The sequence below is a fragment of the Lagopus leucura genome, unplaced genomic scaffold (genome assembly GCF_019238085.1).
Source record: "Lagopus leucura isolate 7727_CA_CO unplaced genomic scaffold, USGS_WTPT01 Super-Scaffold_741, whole genome shotgun sequence".
In the NCBI taxonomy this organism is placed as follows: Eukaryota; Metazoa; Chordata; class Aves; order Galliformes; family Phasianidae; genus Lagopus; species Lagopus leucura.
In genome coordinates, this window is record NW_024962256.1 from 9,652,687 (window position 1) to 9,670,951 (window position 18,265).

General features: G+C 45.3%; 1 protein-coding gene across 1 annotated transcript in view; it reads right to left on the reverse strand.

Annotated features, from left to right (window-relative positions):
• Positions 1 to 16,437, reverse strand: part of ADAM12 (ADAM metallopeptidase domain 12) — a 167,805-nt gene extending 151,368 nt beyond the window's left edge. The window contains exons 1-2 of the mRNA XM_042863889.1: positions 16,217 to 16,437; positions 1,463 to 1,596 (exon numbers count right to left, since the gene is read on the reverse strand). Coding sequence (XP_042719823.1) covers positions 1,463 to 1,596; positions 16,217 to 16,322 — 240 coding nt within the window. The 5' untranslated portion in view covers positions 16,323 to 16,437. The remainder of the gene's footprint in view (positions 1 to 1,462; positions 1,597 to 16,216) is intronic.
• Positions 16,438 to 18,265: the final 1,828 nt, after the last annotated feature.

Here is an 18,265-nt window from a genome sequence, read left to right on the forward strand (position 1 = left end):
TACTTTGGCATTTTTATAACCACTACATTATTTATTTTCCTATATATTCTATTGAAATACCATTCCCCTGGTTACGAGTACAAAGTACTTGGTACTTTTTTTTTTACTGCATTAAAATTAAATTAAACTAGAGGAACACTTTGAAATAAGCTGAGGAACAATAGGTCCTATTTAACCATCGAACACAACAGTATTTGGCTTTTGTGCTTTTGATCAATATTTATGTGACAAGCTATTCATTACTCTTCTCCTCCACCAGTTTAATGCTGTTGTTCTTCCCACAGCCTGATCTGCACTTTCATGTATTTAATTTATAACAGTTTCCATGGAAAAGAAGTATTCAAAGAAGAAAAAAAAAAAGTGCTGATACAGCACGTGGATCTTTCTACCAAACCACAAATCTTTTCTAATGTTCATCTTAAACTGAAGGCAATTCTGGGAAACAAATTAATGATATAAATCATATTATCATTACTCACGTAAAGATACTCTGCTGTAACTCCTTCAGAGAGCTACAACGAGTCGCTGAAAGAACTCTGTATGGAGAACGCCTGTTCCTAATTAAATGACCTAAAAATAGAGTTGCATACATCTAGGACCAAGCCATCTGTGTTATCTCTCTAAGATAAGCCATTATACACCCACAATGATATCCCTTTCATCACTGCAGATACGCAGACTGAGGACTGGCCTTTCTCTCCAATTTAGGAGGGGGGAAAGGAGCATGAAAGTAACTTTTTCACCCAGACAATCTATCTGAATGTCAGGTCTGTTGTTCTGAAATCTCTTCTCATATCTATTTCTGTCAGTCAGCTGCCCGACACAAAGCAGTAGCCAAGGAGGACTTCTCCACCAAACACCTTCCCAATGCAGCAAAGAAAGGCACTTCTAATGGGCAACTGGAGCTGGTTTCATGGTTACTGTCTGTGTGTTTTAGTATTTCCACAATTAAAAAGTTTAACTTTCCTCTGCTTACACTGATGATTAAAAGAACAACGTTAAAAAGAAACCGGAACAACACTGTACCTAAAAATCTGGGTTAGAAAGGTCAGCAAAGAGACTCTCATGACATCTTTGGTGATAACAAAGGCAGCAGCAGCTTGTCTTAGAGTCTGGAGCTTTGGAGACAGAAAGCAGGCTTCTTCTCCTCAAAACAGCTTCCTATTTCATCAGCCAATGGCTGAGGAAAAGGAGGAGAAAAGCTTATCAGAGTCTGTCAATGAAGCCATGTATGTTAACTTCATTAAAAGCACTGCTGCCCTTCCACTTCTGCCATCAGAAATAAGACTACTACTTTACAGCAACATTCAATTTCTTGGCTTAGGAAAGTAAAAAATCATACGCTGCAGACCCTCTACTAAAATATATATACTCACAACAGCTACAATGAAGTAAGTACACACTTCATTTCCCCTTCCAGCTGAATACCTTGGAACAAAATAACAGCCACACAAAGACTAACCTTGGAATAAGTGCTGTTTGCTGGTCTCCACTGTTCTCCATTCAAAAGGAAGGGAACTGTTATCTCATAGTCCTTGGACTGGTCCTTCAGCATCTGCTGTCTCAAGGACTCCAACTTGCTGTCCACATTCTGACCTAGGAGAGGGAGAAGCACTTCATGTTAGGAGGGAGCAAGGTGCAACAACCTGAATGTTGTTATTTAAGGGACCTGGCAGTCCATTTCAAAAAGGGGATAATTCAGGAAAAGCATTAGACATTAAAACATCATGCTTTCATGCAGCTATTGTCCAAACCTACACAATGTTGTAGGAGAGCTGGGGTTCAGGGAGAGAAGATTGGAGATGGTTACCATTTTCAATCATATGTCCTGTGCAAAGACTGCACAGAAAAGCCATAGAGTCGCTGCTGAGGGAACAGCAAACCAACCCACACACCATCTGAAGTCCAGCTTTAAAACTATACAGAAGATTTTGGTTCCTACACTTTGAGATATAGAAAAGTTGCTTTTATTTATGAAGATGCTCATATATTACTTTCTGCTTTAACTAGAACTTCAGTATTGCTGTCAAGGGCCCTCGGAATGGTGTTCAACACTGCACAAAGACAGAACAAGATAAGGAGTAAAGACAGAGCACAAAGACAAGGGAGCTGGGACTCAACATCCGACTCAAAAATATAAAGAGTTATTGGCACCAGCTATTTAAAGTGTTACTTTAATAAACATATTAGCGCTTCACTTTTTCTTTTCATTGAAGGTGACAGCAGGGGAAATGCAATGAAACTGTCATTTCAGTGTCATCACTAAGACAGTAAGCAAGCTGCAGGGATTTAAGGGAGATGAGACTTTATCAGGACTATTTTTTCAGTAATTAAGGTAAGAAGTCAGTCTCATTTATTTCAGTCCCTTGGTTCCTCTTTTCCTTGTTCTTCCCAGACACAAGCATATTGGATCCAACCTACAGCAGCAGTGGCTGAAAGGAGGAAAGCATATGTGGGGTGTAACTGGTGACATACTTCCTCTAGAATAAACAGACCTGGCTGTGGCACAACACAAGCTCCAAAGAACAGATAACAATCCCAGACTTTCCCTGTGTCTTTCCCATTTCAGTAGAGTTGCCTGGTCTACATGCTTTGCAAGTCTGAGCCACTGAGCACAGAGGGAACAAGCCTGTTACAGGTGCCTAAACATTCCAGGTTGATTGCACATGACAGATTAACTGTTTTAATCCTAGGTACTTCATTACCCCCTAAACACTTCATGTGTCATCTTACTCCACTAAACGTGGCAAGGTGTGGTTGCACTCCATTTCAACAAGTCTGAGCTGTGTACAGAAAAAGACTTAAGTATTCACTTGTCTTCATAGCTTCAGTGTTTCTATACAGACTGGCAGGAGGTCATAAAATATCAAGAATCCCACAACATCAAGGATGCAGATTCACATTAGGAAAAATATTTTCTGGAAGAGAATATAAATTCTCTCTGAAACAATTCCCTACTTCTACACGTCAGATGACTTCAGCCCATACTATAATACCAAAAGGCTATATGCATACAACATATATCAACTGTTTCTCCTCTCACTAAGCATACTAATGGCATCATGCCTGTCAGAGCAAAGGGGCCTAAAAGAAATAAACCATAATACAGGATCTAGAAATGGTATTGAGCATGAATCATGAGAAGACAAGGATGGTTTGCAGGAGCCACAAGAAAGTTGGAAGGCTGGTAGGGTTTATCACACTTGCCCTACCAACACTCTGAGCCCTCTGGAGCACTCAGATCCCGAGGATGAAGAATGTCCATGCAGAGAAAGGGTTCTTCCCCTGTTCCAGCAGAGCTTATTGATAGGCACTTAGCAGGATGCAATGCCAGCACAGGAGTGATAACCCAAACCCTGCAGATTAGGTTCACCTCACAGAGTGGCAGAGGATATCACCTCACCAGCCCAGGAGGGTCTAATTATTACTAATTATATCTATCTGGACAGCACAGATCATCACAGCCCTTTATTCTGATGATCAGCCATGAAGCTCCCTCACAGAGCACAAATTTATGAAGCATCTCTCAGAGAAATGAGAAAAGCTTGGCCCTAGCCCTGATTTCTTTTTCCTTTCTTGGCTCACTGGAGCAGTCTCAGCTTTATGAATCCAATGACTCAGGCTCTTCCATTATTTTACAGGATTTGCACTCTGCAAGCTCTGTGCAGCCGAGGCTTTAAGAACCCCTATGAGCACAATTCTCCTTCCACAGACACACTGTCTGCATCACTTCCACACAGCCCTATGCCATGGGCTGCAGCTAGATATCAGGAGGCTTCAGTCTTCTGCTATTCTACACGTGCAAGTTGCCTTTCCTATTAACTCTGTAAGTCATTAACATCACAGCACCACCCAAAACAGACAAAAAAAGGGGAGAGGGGAGACAGCATTCACAGACAGACAGATATATTACTCCCTCCTTACATGGCATGGGCTAACAAGTGTAACTGTGATGAAAATACCACGTGAAAAGTGAATCATGTCTACACAAAGTATGGTTTAGTATTGCCCCTCCTACTTCTACTATTTGGGAACACTTACACAACAGAGTGATGCTTCTGGTGCATGAAGAATAAGGTTACAATGAGCAAATTTAATCTTACACACATGCTTATTTATCTGCGCACTGGAAAATGCATGTTGCCTGCAAGTGTTGGTAGTCTGGAGACAGACATCAAGACAGGTTTATGGGCGACAGTAATATCTTTATTGGGAAGGATAATTTATTTGGGGGAAACAGAACAGACATGCTTTAGGGCTTGCAAAATCTTCTGAAGCCATAGATTTATAAAATCTGAGATCAATTTCTGCCTGGATTCTCTCCTTTAGTCAAATGTTTTGCTGCTTATCTGGATGCTGTTTTTGTTTATATTACTGCAGGTAATAAAAATCACAGCTTTCTGCACAGATAGAGAAAACAATGCAGCCAGGTGATGTGGCCTCTCTCCCAAAAAGCACTCCAGCATGTGCCCAGCACTGCACATTTGCTCAGTTCCCAACTGTCCTTTGAGATGCTGTCAACAACAGGACCCAGACACACAAGTCTTGGATAGAGAAAGACCCAAAATCAGACAAAGGAGAAGAGTCCCAACAAGACAGGCTTAAAAAAAAAAAAAAAAAGAAAAAAAAAGAGATAGATGTGGACGTGCAGAAAAAAAATAGAATAAACTTAAGTGCAGACCCAGAGCAGCCCTGAATCTGAGCAGTGGTTTGGGCTTCCATGCAGGTGAGAGGGCTGCTGGCAGCTCTGCAGGGTTGAAGCAATCACACAGCCCTTGCCCCGGGCCAAGTGGAAATCACCATTTATCCCAGTGAGGGACACTTCATCCAGTTTCCTGCACAACGACTGAATAAAACACACCTCCACTGCTCTGCTGCTTATGGGCTCAGAGCACCAGTGCAGCTCGCCCCAAAGGGCTTCCCAGGAGAGGAGCCCAATGCTCCTCTGTGCTAATGGAGGGTTTCCATCACCTTGGTCCCTTCCTACAAACTCCCAGTGCCATAGATATTACAGACACAGACATGCTGATTTTTCTTCTGCCACCCTTTGTCACTTCTATACATTTTCACTATGATTTCTTTGAAGCCGCAGCCATTAGGATTGTTTGAGTTACATTAATAATGAGGCCGTCTCTCTACAGGGACTCTTGGTATTACAACAGCATAAACAGCGTAATAATTGAAATTAGAGAATTTAGATTTCTGTAACATGTCATTAGAGGGGAAGAAAACCAGGCCATCGATATTGCCAGGCACTTTTATTGGAGCCAGGTTTCCTATCTCTTGTGTCACTCGCACCTTCTGACTCAAATACTCATTTTCCACTCCAGTGAAATTCCACATGGCTCCTCTCGATGCACGCTTGTCTCTCCCTTGTTCACATGGAAAACTTCACCACTGTGTCAATCTGATCCCTATTTTTAGCCTGTACTGAAGGTAGTGCTTTTGATCCTGGAGCAGCCATAAGATTGTGTATTGCCCCTCATTCTTCTTCTCAATAATACAAAAGACAGTTTGTACAAATAGCAAGATGAGAAGATGTTATCTGTCAGACACTTCTGTGCTTCTTAGATATTTTTCATCTGCAATCTATATCTACAACTCCTCTTTGCACGTTATCATGCAAGGACTTGTTGGCCAAGCACTTGAAAGAGTTGTCATCTTTTTCTTTGCATTTCAGTTCCCTCAAGCTGTGTGCAAAACTCCACGCACATGATGCCACATCTCAGTTTAAGGGCCACTGCCTCCTGAAAAAGCCCAGACGCACTTCAGATTCCCCTCTACTTAAAATTAATAAGCTTTTAGTCAGGCCGCACAGTGTATTTCTCCTTATGATAAACAAAGAGACGAGTGCTCCCCAGTGCAGGCAGGACTGGATGAGCTGATGGAAAGGAGAGAGAGTTGCCTGGCAGAGCACAGAGCCCAGCTCACATTGCTCATGCACAGCACGCTGCAATAGATGGCTGAGCCAGTTCATATCCATCATCCATCTCTTCACCTATACAGGTTTACAAAGCCAAATCGTGGCACTCTGCCTCTTTCCTGTGCAGGCATTGGGAACACCACCTATGCTTCTCACCCCTGTCACTCCCACACAATGCCCTCAAGGCCCTAGGGACACCCAAGGGACCCCACATCCTCATCACCATCATCACCCACCCCAATGCCATGTGAGGTCCACCTGCAGCCCCACTCTTTCCCACCCCCACCCCCCATATTCTCTACCACAAAAATCAAGTAACAGCCAGAGGGGGAAAAAAAAAAACAACCAACAAACCACATTATTGAAGCCAAACATTGTCCAGGCACAGATCACAGTTTTTTTGCTGACATCATCCTTAAGAATGGTGGCTGCACCATTTGAAATGGGAATTGTAATAAACAGTGGCTCATTAATATAACAATAAGTCAAATTAGACTAATGTATAATGATAAATACGGGAGTGCTGCAAAATAAAACATACTGAGAACACCAGTGCGCAAAGGTTAAATAAAGGAAGATTTGCACGGGGCATGAGAAGGAGTAATTTGCCTTAAAAGTCAACTATTTTTCTCAGATTCAACACTAAACGTGTCCATAAAAACAAGAACCAAAAATCAGAAGTCCCACCAGACTAATTCCTTCCCATCACACTGCTAACAGCACTTAGCTTCAGAAAGGGCTGCACAGTGTGCCAGCTTCTGCCCTCATCTGTGCGTGAACACAAAGGATGGGCAAGGGTTGGCTGAGCATAAAATATAAGCCTCATCCCCCACTGTAAAGCTTGTCTTAGTTCAGAGCCACAGATGACTTTTTACCCTAATCTTTGCACATCTAGGCAGTACATCAATTCTCTTCACAAAGTCTGGTAAGACTGCTCCTTCCACAGCCTGCCTTGAAAAAACAGGTTATTATTATTTTTTTTTTAAAGCCATATAATGACACACTAAGTTTTTCTTGCTTTTTAACTCCACCCTGACTCCCAAACCCAAGACCTCAGGCATGTGAACACAAGGCACTTTCAGCACACATTCCACACACCTCCCTGGGCATGAGCCCTGACCTCTCCTCCACTTTGCAAAATTACTCCTTGTTCACCAAATCTTTGGAACATCAGAAGTAAGCAGAGGTCTTCAATGAATCTGAAGATAGGCAGCAGTTAGAGGACTTGGGACATTTCCAAATTTAATGTTCTGTTCAAAGAACCATAAAACCACCAAGGTTGGAGAAAACCTCCAAGACCATCCAGTCCAGCCATCCACCTACCACCAATATTTCCCACTAAACCACGTCCCTCAGTACAACATCTAAATGTTCCTTGAACACCTCCAGGGTTGATGACTCCATAACTCCCTGGGCAGCCCATTCCAGGGCCCGACCCCTATTTCAGAGAAGTTTCTCCTAGTATCCAACCTGAACCTCCTCTGGAGGGACCTCTCATTATATTGCTGGTGTAACTCTATAACGTGACGGAAAGCATAGCAATGACAGAAGGGTGGCACAGCCCCAGGCAGGAGAAAGTGAGGATGTACCCAAACACAGCAGCTGTAGACACAAAAACAAAGGAAAAAAAGCTGTTTACCTTTAAAAGATCTCAGGTAGGAAGAATCTCCAGCAAAATACTCATGCCTCCACTGCCAGCCCTTAAATGAGGTCTGGGAAGAGGTGGATCCTGGCTCCAGCCCTTCTGGTCAATCAGCTGCACCTGAGCTCTCCCGGGTTGGCCCTGCCTTCCACCAGGTGCTCAATCACTGCTTCGGGCTGTGACTCAGCGTTTCCACTACAGCTGGTCACACAGGAGAAGTTGACCCCCACCTTGCTACAACTGCCCTTCAGGAGTTGCATAGAGCAGTAATGCCTACCCTGAGCCTCCCCTTCTTCAGGCTGAACAATCCCAGCTCCCTTAGCCGCTCCTCATAAGCCTTGTGCTCCAGACTCCTCACCAGCTTTGCTGTCCTTCTCTGGACATGCTCCAGGATCTCAATGCCTTTCTTGTAATGAGGGGCCCAAACCTGCATGCAGTGCTCAAGGTGCAGAGCTCTTTCTGTATCTAACACTCTCTGTGTCCAGCTGGTTGGGTGCAGCTGTGCAGAGTGCCCACCTGATCCTTTACACCCACAGCTCAGCTGAGAAATAGGAGCTTGAGACACACTGATCCCTCTAACACACAGCACCACAAACATGCTTTTTCATACTCCAGCTTTATAAATTGAAGAACTGTCTCCTGTCATCACTTGTTCTTCCAGGAGCTATTCCCTTCCTAAACCCCATTCTGCCTGATGTGCAACAGGAAGCAGCTCCCTCCCCCATGACATCCTATAAACTGGGGAAAGCCATCAGGGCAGTGTTTTAACCTGGACAGAGCAGTGAGCATTTCCAAGAGAAGGACACTTGCTGCTTGGCAGCACAGTCAGCAACGCCGTGCCACCAGCTGAGCAAACCAATGACACATTTGAAGGCAAAAAAGAGAGAGAGATGGGGAAAATAAAAAGGGAAAAACAAAATGTTCATTGTGGAACATACCCCCTAAGCAGTTGGATCATCTTAATCTTCAAGCTTCTGTAATACAACTGTTGGGAGGCTCTAAGTCTGTGCACAATAAAGTGCTTTATTCGGGGAACCGTATGACTCCATCAGTCATTCCAGCACATGTTTGGCACGAATTGAAAGTGAAAAGCATAGCTAAGTCAAATATTTCAGAACTGAACTTGTCTTTCTAACACACATGGTTTATATATTGGTGTAATATCTATATAACTTTTCAGTTCTCATATACAGCAATGTCATGGCTAAAATACAAAATGATGTCTGCTGCACTCGGCAGCATCGCGCTCCTCTGGAGTTAGCACATGTCAAAAAGCCATTTGCTGGAAAATTAAAAGGGAACGATCACACTTGACAGGTCCTCAAGAAAACCTTAGAAATAGCTTTTGTTCGTTCTAATTTTTGAATGTCTGCTCCCCAAATCGGGATGCTGCACCACTCTCAGCTGTAACAAAGCCAGGACAGGCAGTTCCTTCCCAGGCGTGCACCCAATATTGCTCTCCTCTGTTTGCAGATGAAATACTGCTCATCACCCACAGTCACTCCAGCTGATGCAAATGAGATTACAGCAATCTTGGGAGAGCATAGTGTGATTAAAGCAGAAATAACGTGAGGAGGATTTGGGTTCTCGTTACAGAAAATACATATTGAAATGCACTCAAGGAGAGAAGCCAATATATCTCAATGTCTTCCCTGTTCTCCAAAAAAAAAACAAACGTGACAAACAGGGTTTTGAGAACAACATTTGCAATTGACTGCAGGAGGGGGCAGAGAGACTGCAGGGCATTTCAGATGGTGAAAACCAAGCTTCGTTGCTGCGTGTAGAATATATCCATATACTTTATTTGGGAAACAGCTGTCCAGTCTCATTTGAGATGTTATTTTGTTTGACTGAAGAATTACTATTTGGATCAGTCTGAAGAAAGAACTGTATTTTTTCTTTTTCTAGAAGAGAATATTTTGAAATGTGGGAAATATACACCAGAGAATCACTGACCTAGAGGGCATTTTGGCACACCTGGTGATGGGTGGGAACCAGAGGTCCCCATGGAAGAGCCCAGCAATGAGTGTTTGCAGCAAAGGGCAAATCATAAATGCCAGATTCAGACCCAAAGCAGCTTTGAAAAGGAAGCAATATAATCCACAATGATTGTTTGATGATAATGGCTTTGGAGAACTTTTGTCCTCTTACTGGAAATCCCATCTTAAGTGCGCTTCGTTTCCAAGTCATGATGCACACCATTAAAAATGACCTGGTCATCCTCTCTGATAAAAACAAACAGGAAAGGACTAACAAGAGGTAAAAAATACTAAGGATTGCACCCTGCTTTTCCAACAGGTATCTCCAGGATGCCACAATGAAGGATGCTCTATCTGAACTCAGCATCCTCCTGGCACAGGCACTACTGGGACACATCATCTTCTTCCTGATCTGCTGCCCCTTCCCCCCAAAGGATCCCAGTCTCAGAGATTCTCACTCCAGTTACAAACTCAGCCTTGCACCCTTCAGCATTAGAGAGACAGTGCCTAAAGTATCACCTATTCAGGTAGAGAAATAATAACCTGTACTTTACGAGAACAGATGCAACCAAGCCACAGAGCTCTGATATCAAAGAAAACATATTCACTTCAATGAGTCCACATCGTTGCAAGAAAATCCAGATCCAGCATTCCTATCCAGCTGCTCCCTTCCAAAGAAAGACTGCTTGCCATTGAATTAAGTTCAAAATTACTCCCCAATATACAATTTCCTCTCAGTCTTTTAGAAGGTACCGGACAATCCTTTCTTTCCAATGATTTAATAGCCTCCCCCACTGAACACAAGGAATCCTTAGTGTAACCGTATTGAGGAGTGTTCTATCCTGCATACAATATACAATCACCAGTGAATAAAGTTACTGAGTGGGAGTTTCGGTTTTGCCCATCACATGCACACAAATCGCTCATTCAGATGTTCCCTGAGAAATGGCACTGAAAGCAGAGCAAACCCAGCTGAAGCAAATTTCAGTGCTAATTTAGGTAAATGTTCACAGGAAACCATCTGTGGTTCTTTTCTAGTAAAGGGGCTACTGAGCTGGGGAGCTTGTATCCATCATCATTTTTTGTTTGTAAGGGAAATACCTGCTCCTTGCATTATACAATGCAGGACAAAGAAAAATGAAATGCACCCATATTGAGCTATCGCTGAATTTTATTTTGCCTTTCAAACAATAGGAAGAACCATGAGAACTGAGAGTTGCTTAATGCTTTTGAGGCCAGTTAACCTGCCCTGGTCCACACGTGCAGCCTTGTGACAAATGCCATTGGCACTGGATAGGTCCATCACTGACAACTTTGACACCTTTGGGAATAATGAACATTTATTTTTATTGTTTCCTCAGGGCAGGGAGAACATCCAGGATACCTTTCCATGCCACCAGCACCAGCAAGCCCTCAGATCCTTTCAGGCAGGGTTCACGAATAGCCCCAGAGGTTAAGCTAACACCAGGCTGCACAAAGGAGCCAGATCCATGCAGCCCATTTATCTCTGGGCTGAATTGCCCTCCTCTGCTGATGGAACTGAGGCTCTTCAGCCCATGACAAAATGCATTGGTGCATACAGACAGCACTGCCAGATGCAGATACTGCTGATGCCCAGCTCCACGTGTGGCCATGCCTATGTGCTCACCGCATTTAATGGAGCATTACGATGAAGCTCAGAAGTAATTTTCTTTTTTTATGTGACTATATCAAAACAAAACCCCATAACACTTGAATTTGGTAGTGTTCATGTTCTGATGTATTCAGGAAATATCTGTCATGCATGAAGTCTATCACTTTCTCCTAATCATCTATTTTCAAAATTAGAAAACATGCAGAAGCAAGAAAACAGTCAACTTTCACCACTGTCAGAAAGTTTTTCAGTTTACTTATCTGACAAATGCTACTACACTGGATTCGTAAGCACCAACACTGCTTCTTTTAACAAAAATTGCAGAATAAACTTGTTAAAGAACATGTTCATGCAACTGATGACTTTGTGACATCCATCACGTGGCAGATGACCCACTCCAACCCAACACTTCTCATCTTGTTAGCAACAGCAGCGGCGTTTATATGCAGCATAAAAAAACCCCAAAACTATTAATTAAGCAACACAAAGGGATTTAATAGAGGAATAAGCATTTCTGATTAGGTGATGCAGCTGGTCAGGTCACTTCTGAAGCACCAAATGCCAACACAACATTTGGTATCAATGCGTTCTTGAACTCCTGAGTGACACTAAATACCCAATGCTGAGCATATTCTTTTCAGCAAGCAACATTAGGCCTCTCCCACTGCTAGTGAAAGGGGAAAAAGATTGTCCAGCAGCAAAAAAGACAGGTAAATATCAGTGCAAGAATGAAAAATCCAAGGAGCCCAAATGCCTGGGGGCACATGCCCCAAGTTAGTGGGTGTTATGTGTCCGTAGGGCTGCCTAAGTCATGCCACTACCAATAGGAGAATGCATGCTCTTCACAGCTTATACAACAGTCAAATAACAAGATTTTATGTCTCTTCCTTAAGAAGAAGCTTTGCGTGTACTTTGGCTGCATATTGCTAACTCAAACCCTACGTGCACCTCCAGTATTTGTGGTACTGCTGTACCGCTGCCTGGAGCCAGGTGTGAATTCACAGACATTAAGGTGACTCTGCAGTTTAATATCATAATTAGACAAGGCTTCTCCTGATAATGTTAGCACTCAGCTCAGTAATGGATCTCCTAATAGTAACTTTGCCAGCTGACACACCATGAAAGACAATCACACGCATAAAAATGCAGGTAAGAAAATAAAATACCAAAAAAAGGCATAAAAGCATTATTTTGAGATGACGACAGTGATAGATATAAGACTGGTCAGAGTTACAAACATCACCAGTTCCTTCTGATGGTCACCAAAATCACCCTGGGGATAAACAAAGCCTCCAGGATCAGGATTCTACTGAAAAACCCCACTTCTCCTCTGTTATTATGTGATCCTTTTATCAAAGGGTATGGATTTAATACAGCCCAGAAAATCACAGAAGCCTTTGGCTTGGCAGGAACCCAAGACCATCAGATGGCTTGGGTTGGAAGGAACCTCAGAGATCACCCAATTCCAACCCTCCAGCAACGGGCAGAGTTGCCCCCCAGCAGATCAGGCCAGCCAAGGTCCCATCCAGCCTGGCCTTGAACTCCTCCAGGGATGGGGCACCCACAGCTTCTCACCTAGTCCAGCTCTGCTGCTGTGTTTTGTTCCTCCAGAAACAACAGGGATTGTCCTCTGTACTGCGCTATTCTCTCCAGAACCAGCAGCAGCCCTACAGCACACCAATCCAAGCCACGTGTTTCAGTTTGCCATAGAGTTGCCCTGTATACAGGGGCTAAGAGCAGCCTCTGCAGGTGTGACTTAGGCCATGGGCACTGTAAAATGTTGTGCACTTGAATACTGACAAAAGGAAACCCAGCTGGGCTCTGGGAAAGTGCACTGGCAGCGTGAGATGTGTTAAGAGCACAGTGATAAATCTGTCAGGATTAGGATGTGAGAGGTCTGACCAAGGCTGGTTGGAGGACCAAATCGGCTCTCACATGAATTCAGTTTTTTAAAAACAGAATTTCATGATCAAAAGCATCGCTGGCAGCTGACAGTGGAAGCAACAGATAAACATGGAAAGCAGCCCAAAATGGAGCCGTGAGGTTGGGGATGCTCGATGCGTCTGGATGGCGACCTTCCCAAAAATCTCAAGGAAAGCAAGAGGTGAGAAAACATCAGCAGCAAGCCGGCGGCTCGCCAGGGAGCAGAGAGCTAATGATGCGAACACGATGGGAAGAGTGGGCATAATGTCCTCAGCTGGTGTATTTTGGCAGGGATCTACGGAGCCCTGCGGGCAGGGCAGTCCGTGCCAGGCTGTCTGCAGGGGAGCAGATAGGGATAATCGTCAGACAAGGAGGTGATTATACACAGACCATAAATATCTGCCGCACACGCTTTGGACAGTGTGAAAAAAGACAGCGTTTGAAATGAGCTCAAAGTATGTGGGAGAGATCAGCCCTGAAGTGAGAGACAGGGAAAGATACCTCTGTAATTTGTTCCTGCTACGGTCAACGCGGTTGAGATCAGCAGCAAAAATACAAGAAATCTGGCAGAAAAGTTATTTTAATGGAAGGTAAAGAATTTTGGATTGCAATTTTAGGATTTTCTCTTTTCCCGCTGCTCTGCCAGCTAATACCCAATACCTTAAAGAGATTTAGGAGGCTTCCCAACATGCACTGATGTGCAGTTTGCCTTCATACACCATCTCTTCCACTGCCTGCAGATACACAAAGACCTCGATTCTGCAAAAGCTTATACAGAGATTGAAATTTAGGCATCTGACTAAACCTATGAGATTAGATCTTATCCTTCTAGATACCCTCCATCAGGATAACAAAGCAGAATCAGCTTTGCCGAGGCCAACACTGCAGTTAGCTCTCCATGCTGTCCACGAGGACACTCGAGGCAATAACCACGAACTGGCAATTTTGGCAGCTGGAAAACACAATTGTGAAGCTGGAATAATTGGAAAAGGAATTCACTCTGAAAGGCGAGGCTACTCTAATTTTTCTAGCTGTAACCCAGTAATTTCTATCCGAGATTGGAATGGCCACCAGGGCAGCCCCACGGGACTCGTGCCTCTTGCTTTTCCAACAATCACATCTCAAAACTGATTTTGGAGGCATTTCACAAGGGAGACGCTTGTCTTATCACTATTTGTAAGGGACTTCTTTTGCACCTTTGTCTCCAAGCTTGCTGAGGAGCACTGATGGACGGAGTCCTGGTCAAGGGTTAAGAAATCCTTTGTCTAAAGGACAAGTCCAGGCAAGTGCTGGTCAAAGTTGGGGAGATCTTTTGTCTGAAGATTTGCAGGTGTAGGCAACGAGAGAGAGAGATAATTAGCAGCTTAATGGCCGGGAAGCAGTCCTTTGTCTGGGCTCATCTCGAAGGATATAACCATCACCATCGCAGGGGTGCTGCTCTTAGCAAAGTGCCTAGGAGTGCCACGTTGGCAGAAGAAGGAGGATAAAAAAGGGATGGGGGATATCCTGGCAGCACTGCACAGTGCAAACACTGGGTTCGGGGCAGCTGAAGCAGATGTGCAGGGTTGCCAGGTGCCCAGGGGGATGTGAGCCAGCACAGCCAAGGGCACTGTTTGTCACCAGGCAGCCCTGCTGGGCCCAGCAGGTGGCTATGGCTTTCAGCACCTCTACCACCAAGAAGGCAGTGAGGCTGAAGCAGTTCTCTACTTCCACAAGGGGGAAAAAAAAAAAAAGAAAGAAGAAAAGTTATGAAGGGAGAGGATGCCTAAATCCAGCTGAGCTGCAACAGTCATTGGACACCACTGCTGCTCAACACCTGCCATCGGGACACGAAACAGATGGACACTTCCCAGAGAGCATCAGTGCAAATGCAACCTTAGAAACTCAGCTCTTTAAGAATCCCATAATGCAGGTCATAGGGTTTCCATACCACTCATCATTTCTCTCTCTCATCTCAGTGCTAGATCCAATCTCAGCGTTAGACCCAAGCCACCCACCTCCTTAATTTCCCTTTAATTTCACTGCAGGGTCACCCATTTGGGTATGCTCATATCTCCATTGTTGTGAGTACATGAAGCAGCCCACCCCAAATCTCCCGGACACAGCCAGCTGCACCCTGCAGCAAACTGCTTTGGTGCAAGGTGAGAAATACAAGCGCTGAACAGAAGTTCAGTTCCACACCAAGGCAAAGCAAAGCTTCTCATCCTGTTAATCCATAACATAAATCATAGAATCACATAATCATGAAGATTAGAAAAGACTTCTAGGATCCCCAACCCTAGCCCATCCCCATCACTGCCTACATCCCTCAGTGCCGCATCTCTGCCCCTGAGCACCTCCAGGGATGATGACCTCCCTGCTCCCCAGGCAGCTGTTCCAATGCCTCACTGTTCTTTTGGAGAAGAAATTATTCCTAATACCCGACCTGACACCCTCCCGGAGCAGCATCAGGCCATCACCTCTCATCTTAAGTAATCAATTAAATGCATTAACTTCCTCTGCCCACCCTGGGATTTCAGGCTGAAGCATCCCCATATCCTTCCCCTAGCAAACACAGTCCCGGGGAAAGTCACCGTGCATAAACGTGGAGACAACCAAACATTTACAGAGCTTAAAGTTACAAAGAACAAGTTTGGAGCAACACTCAGAGACCCACGCACAGCTGAGCGCTGCTCCGTGCATTTACGAGAGGATCTCTCCCCTTCTCTCTGCCACAAGAAATCTGCACTGTCAGCTGCGGCTGAACGGCAGGAGGAGGACGGGGCTGCGACCCACGCAGGTCTCCCAGCAGCCGCAGCCCCGCTCCCGGCCGTGCTCACACGGGATGAAGCCAAATCCCACCAGTAGGGCAGCTCCTGCCCCGGCGCTGGGCTGGGAAGCACCGAACCCAAACCCGTTCGCTGTTCTGCCTTTCCCCACCCCCTGCCCGGGGCCCGGGGAGCGGAACGGGGAGCGAAGTTGGGGGGGGGGGGGGGGGGGGCAACGCGGGAGTTCCGCACGCACAGCGCCCGGCACCGCGGGGCTCCGGGACGGGGAGCGGCGCCTGGAAATGGAGCTGGGGCTGAGGAAGGGCTGCAAACCCTCCCCACGTCCGCCTGCGGATCTCGGGGACTTACCTCGCGCTCGGGGTGATGCTAGGAGCAGCGCGCTGAGGCTCAGCAGCAGCACGGAGGGGCGCGGAGCGGGGGAGCGCTGCCGCTCCGCACGGAGACGCTTTGACATCTTAGCCTGGACTGAGGGAGACAAACTTTCATCAGCTGGGGCTGGAGAACAGCCCCATCATATACAGTTACAGAGAGGAGCGAGCCGGGACTCAGGATGTGAGAGATTTCCTGCATGCAGTTAACTCCAAACCCCTCCTGCTCCTGCATCAGCCGTTGATGAGTTGGGCTCTGCTTTCTTAGGAAAAAAAAAAAAAAAAAAAAAAAAAGTTTGGTGCTTTTTTTTTTTTTTTTTTTTTTTTTTTTTTTTTTTTCCTCCGTTTAAAGAGTCCCCCTCTCTCTATTTATTTATTTATATTTTTTTTTTGGCAAGGCTAATTCTGTTGACCAAACGAACCTCCCGGCCAGGCTGGGCTGCGCTCCCCGCACCGAACAGCTGAGCCCCGCACGCTGCTGGCACCGCCCCCCCGCACCGCACCGCAGCTGCCCGGCTTCCCCCGTTCCCCCAGCGCTGTGCTTTAAGTACCCAGCAACACACACGCAGAGCTGCCAGATACATTTGTTCAAATCTTCCTCCTTCACATGATCGTTACCAACTGGGAGCAAAATATAACGGGGATCATCTAATCCTTGGTGTGCCACCAAAGCACACGGAGTGCCCACACACTGCATGCTGCTGCAGAGGAGCAGAAAGTTCCCAGTCCTGCAGACCAACACGGAACTTTATAGTGCAGTTTTATTTTTGGGTCAGTTTTCTCGAGGTTTGGGCGTTGATGTTGATTTCTGCCTGTTGATCCAGTATTCCTTCTACGTTAAACAACTGGTACAAAGAGGGGTTCAGATTGGATATAAAGAACATAACAGGAACAGTTTCTTCTCCAAAAGAGCAATGAGGCTCTGGCACAGCTGCCCAGGGAATGGGGGGGATGGAGATGTTCCAGATCCATTGGGGTGTGGCACTGAGGGATGTGGACAATGGGCATGGGAGGTTCAGGTTGGATATGAAGAGGAAGTTTTTCAGCCAGAGGGTGGTGAGGCACTGGAACAGGTTGCCCAAGGAGGCTGTGGATGCCCCATCCCTGCAGGCATTCAAGGCCAGGCTGGATGTGGCTCTGGGCAGCCTGGGCTGCTGGTTGGTGACCTGCACACAGCAGGGGGCTGGAACTGGATGAGCACTGTGCTCCTTTGCAACCCAGGCCATTCTGTGACTATGATTCTGTGTTTCTATGATGGTATGGGTTATTGGAGATCTGAGAGGTCTTTCCAACCCTGATGGCCCTATCGTTCCATGTAGGGACATGGGCAGCGGGCATGGGTTGGACTTGGGGATCTTTTCCAGGTTTAGTGATTCTGTGATTTTATGTACAGCTTTAAGCCCCTAACTGCAAAATGATCCCTGCTTCACCATTATCAATTCCATTTTAGCAGCTAGGCTCAGCATGGTTTCATCCCTTACAGTAGAAACTAACGATCTCCACTGCCCCTCTTATAAGGAGATGCATCATCCATACAGCACAGACTTGCAGAAAAGTGGCAGGAAAGCCACCAAGTCATTCTTATGCTTTGAAAGCCTTTTCCTCCATTTAAAGAAAAAAAAAACAAAAAACTATCAGAGAGAACCAAGGGCTTTTAAATGAAGTTTTGGTAATCCCACATGGCTTTTCACTGAAGTGGCAGTATCTTTATTTTGAATACCAATATTCACTAACAGAGAAACGCAGAGCCAATTACATCTTGGTCATTCACCAGCATGAATGAAGCAGATATTATCCAGTTCCTCCTCCAAATCATAACAAGGAAGGAACCCTTGCTTGCATCCTACTGCACTAATTTCACGGGGTTCGAGTTGATACGCTGATAGTTCATCACAAAAGGGCCCCAAATGTTTGATGAGCAACAGCCTGAAAGGAACCCTACCAAACTGTGATGGCTCTGGCGAACAACAGTAATGTTCACAGCCTTCTCAGAACCCTTCTGTAAAACACAAAACAAAACCAACCCAAC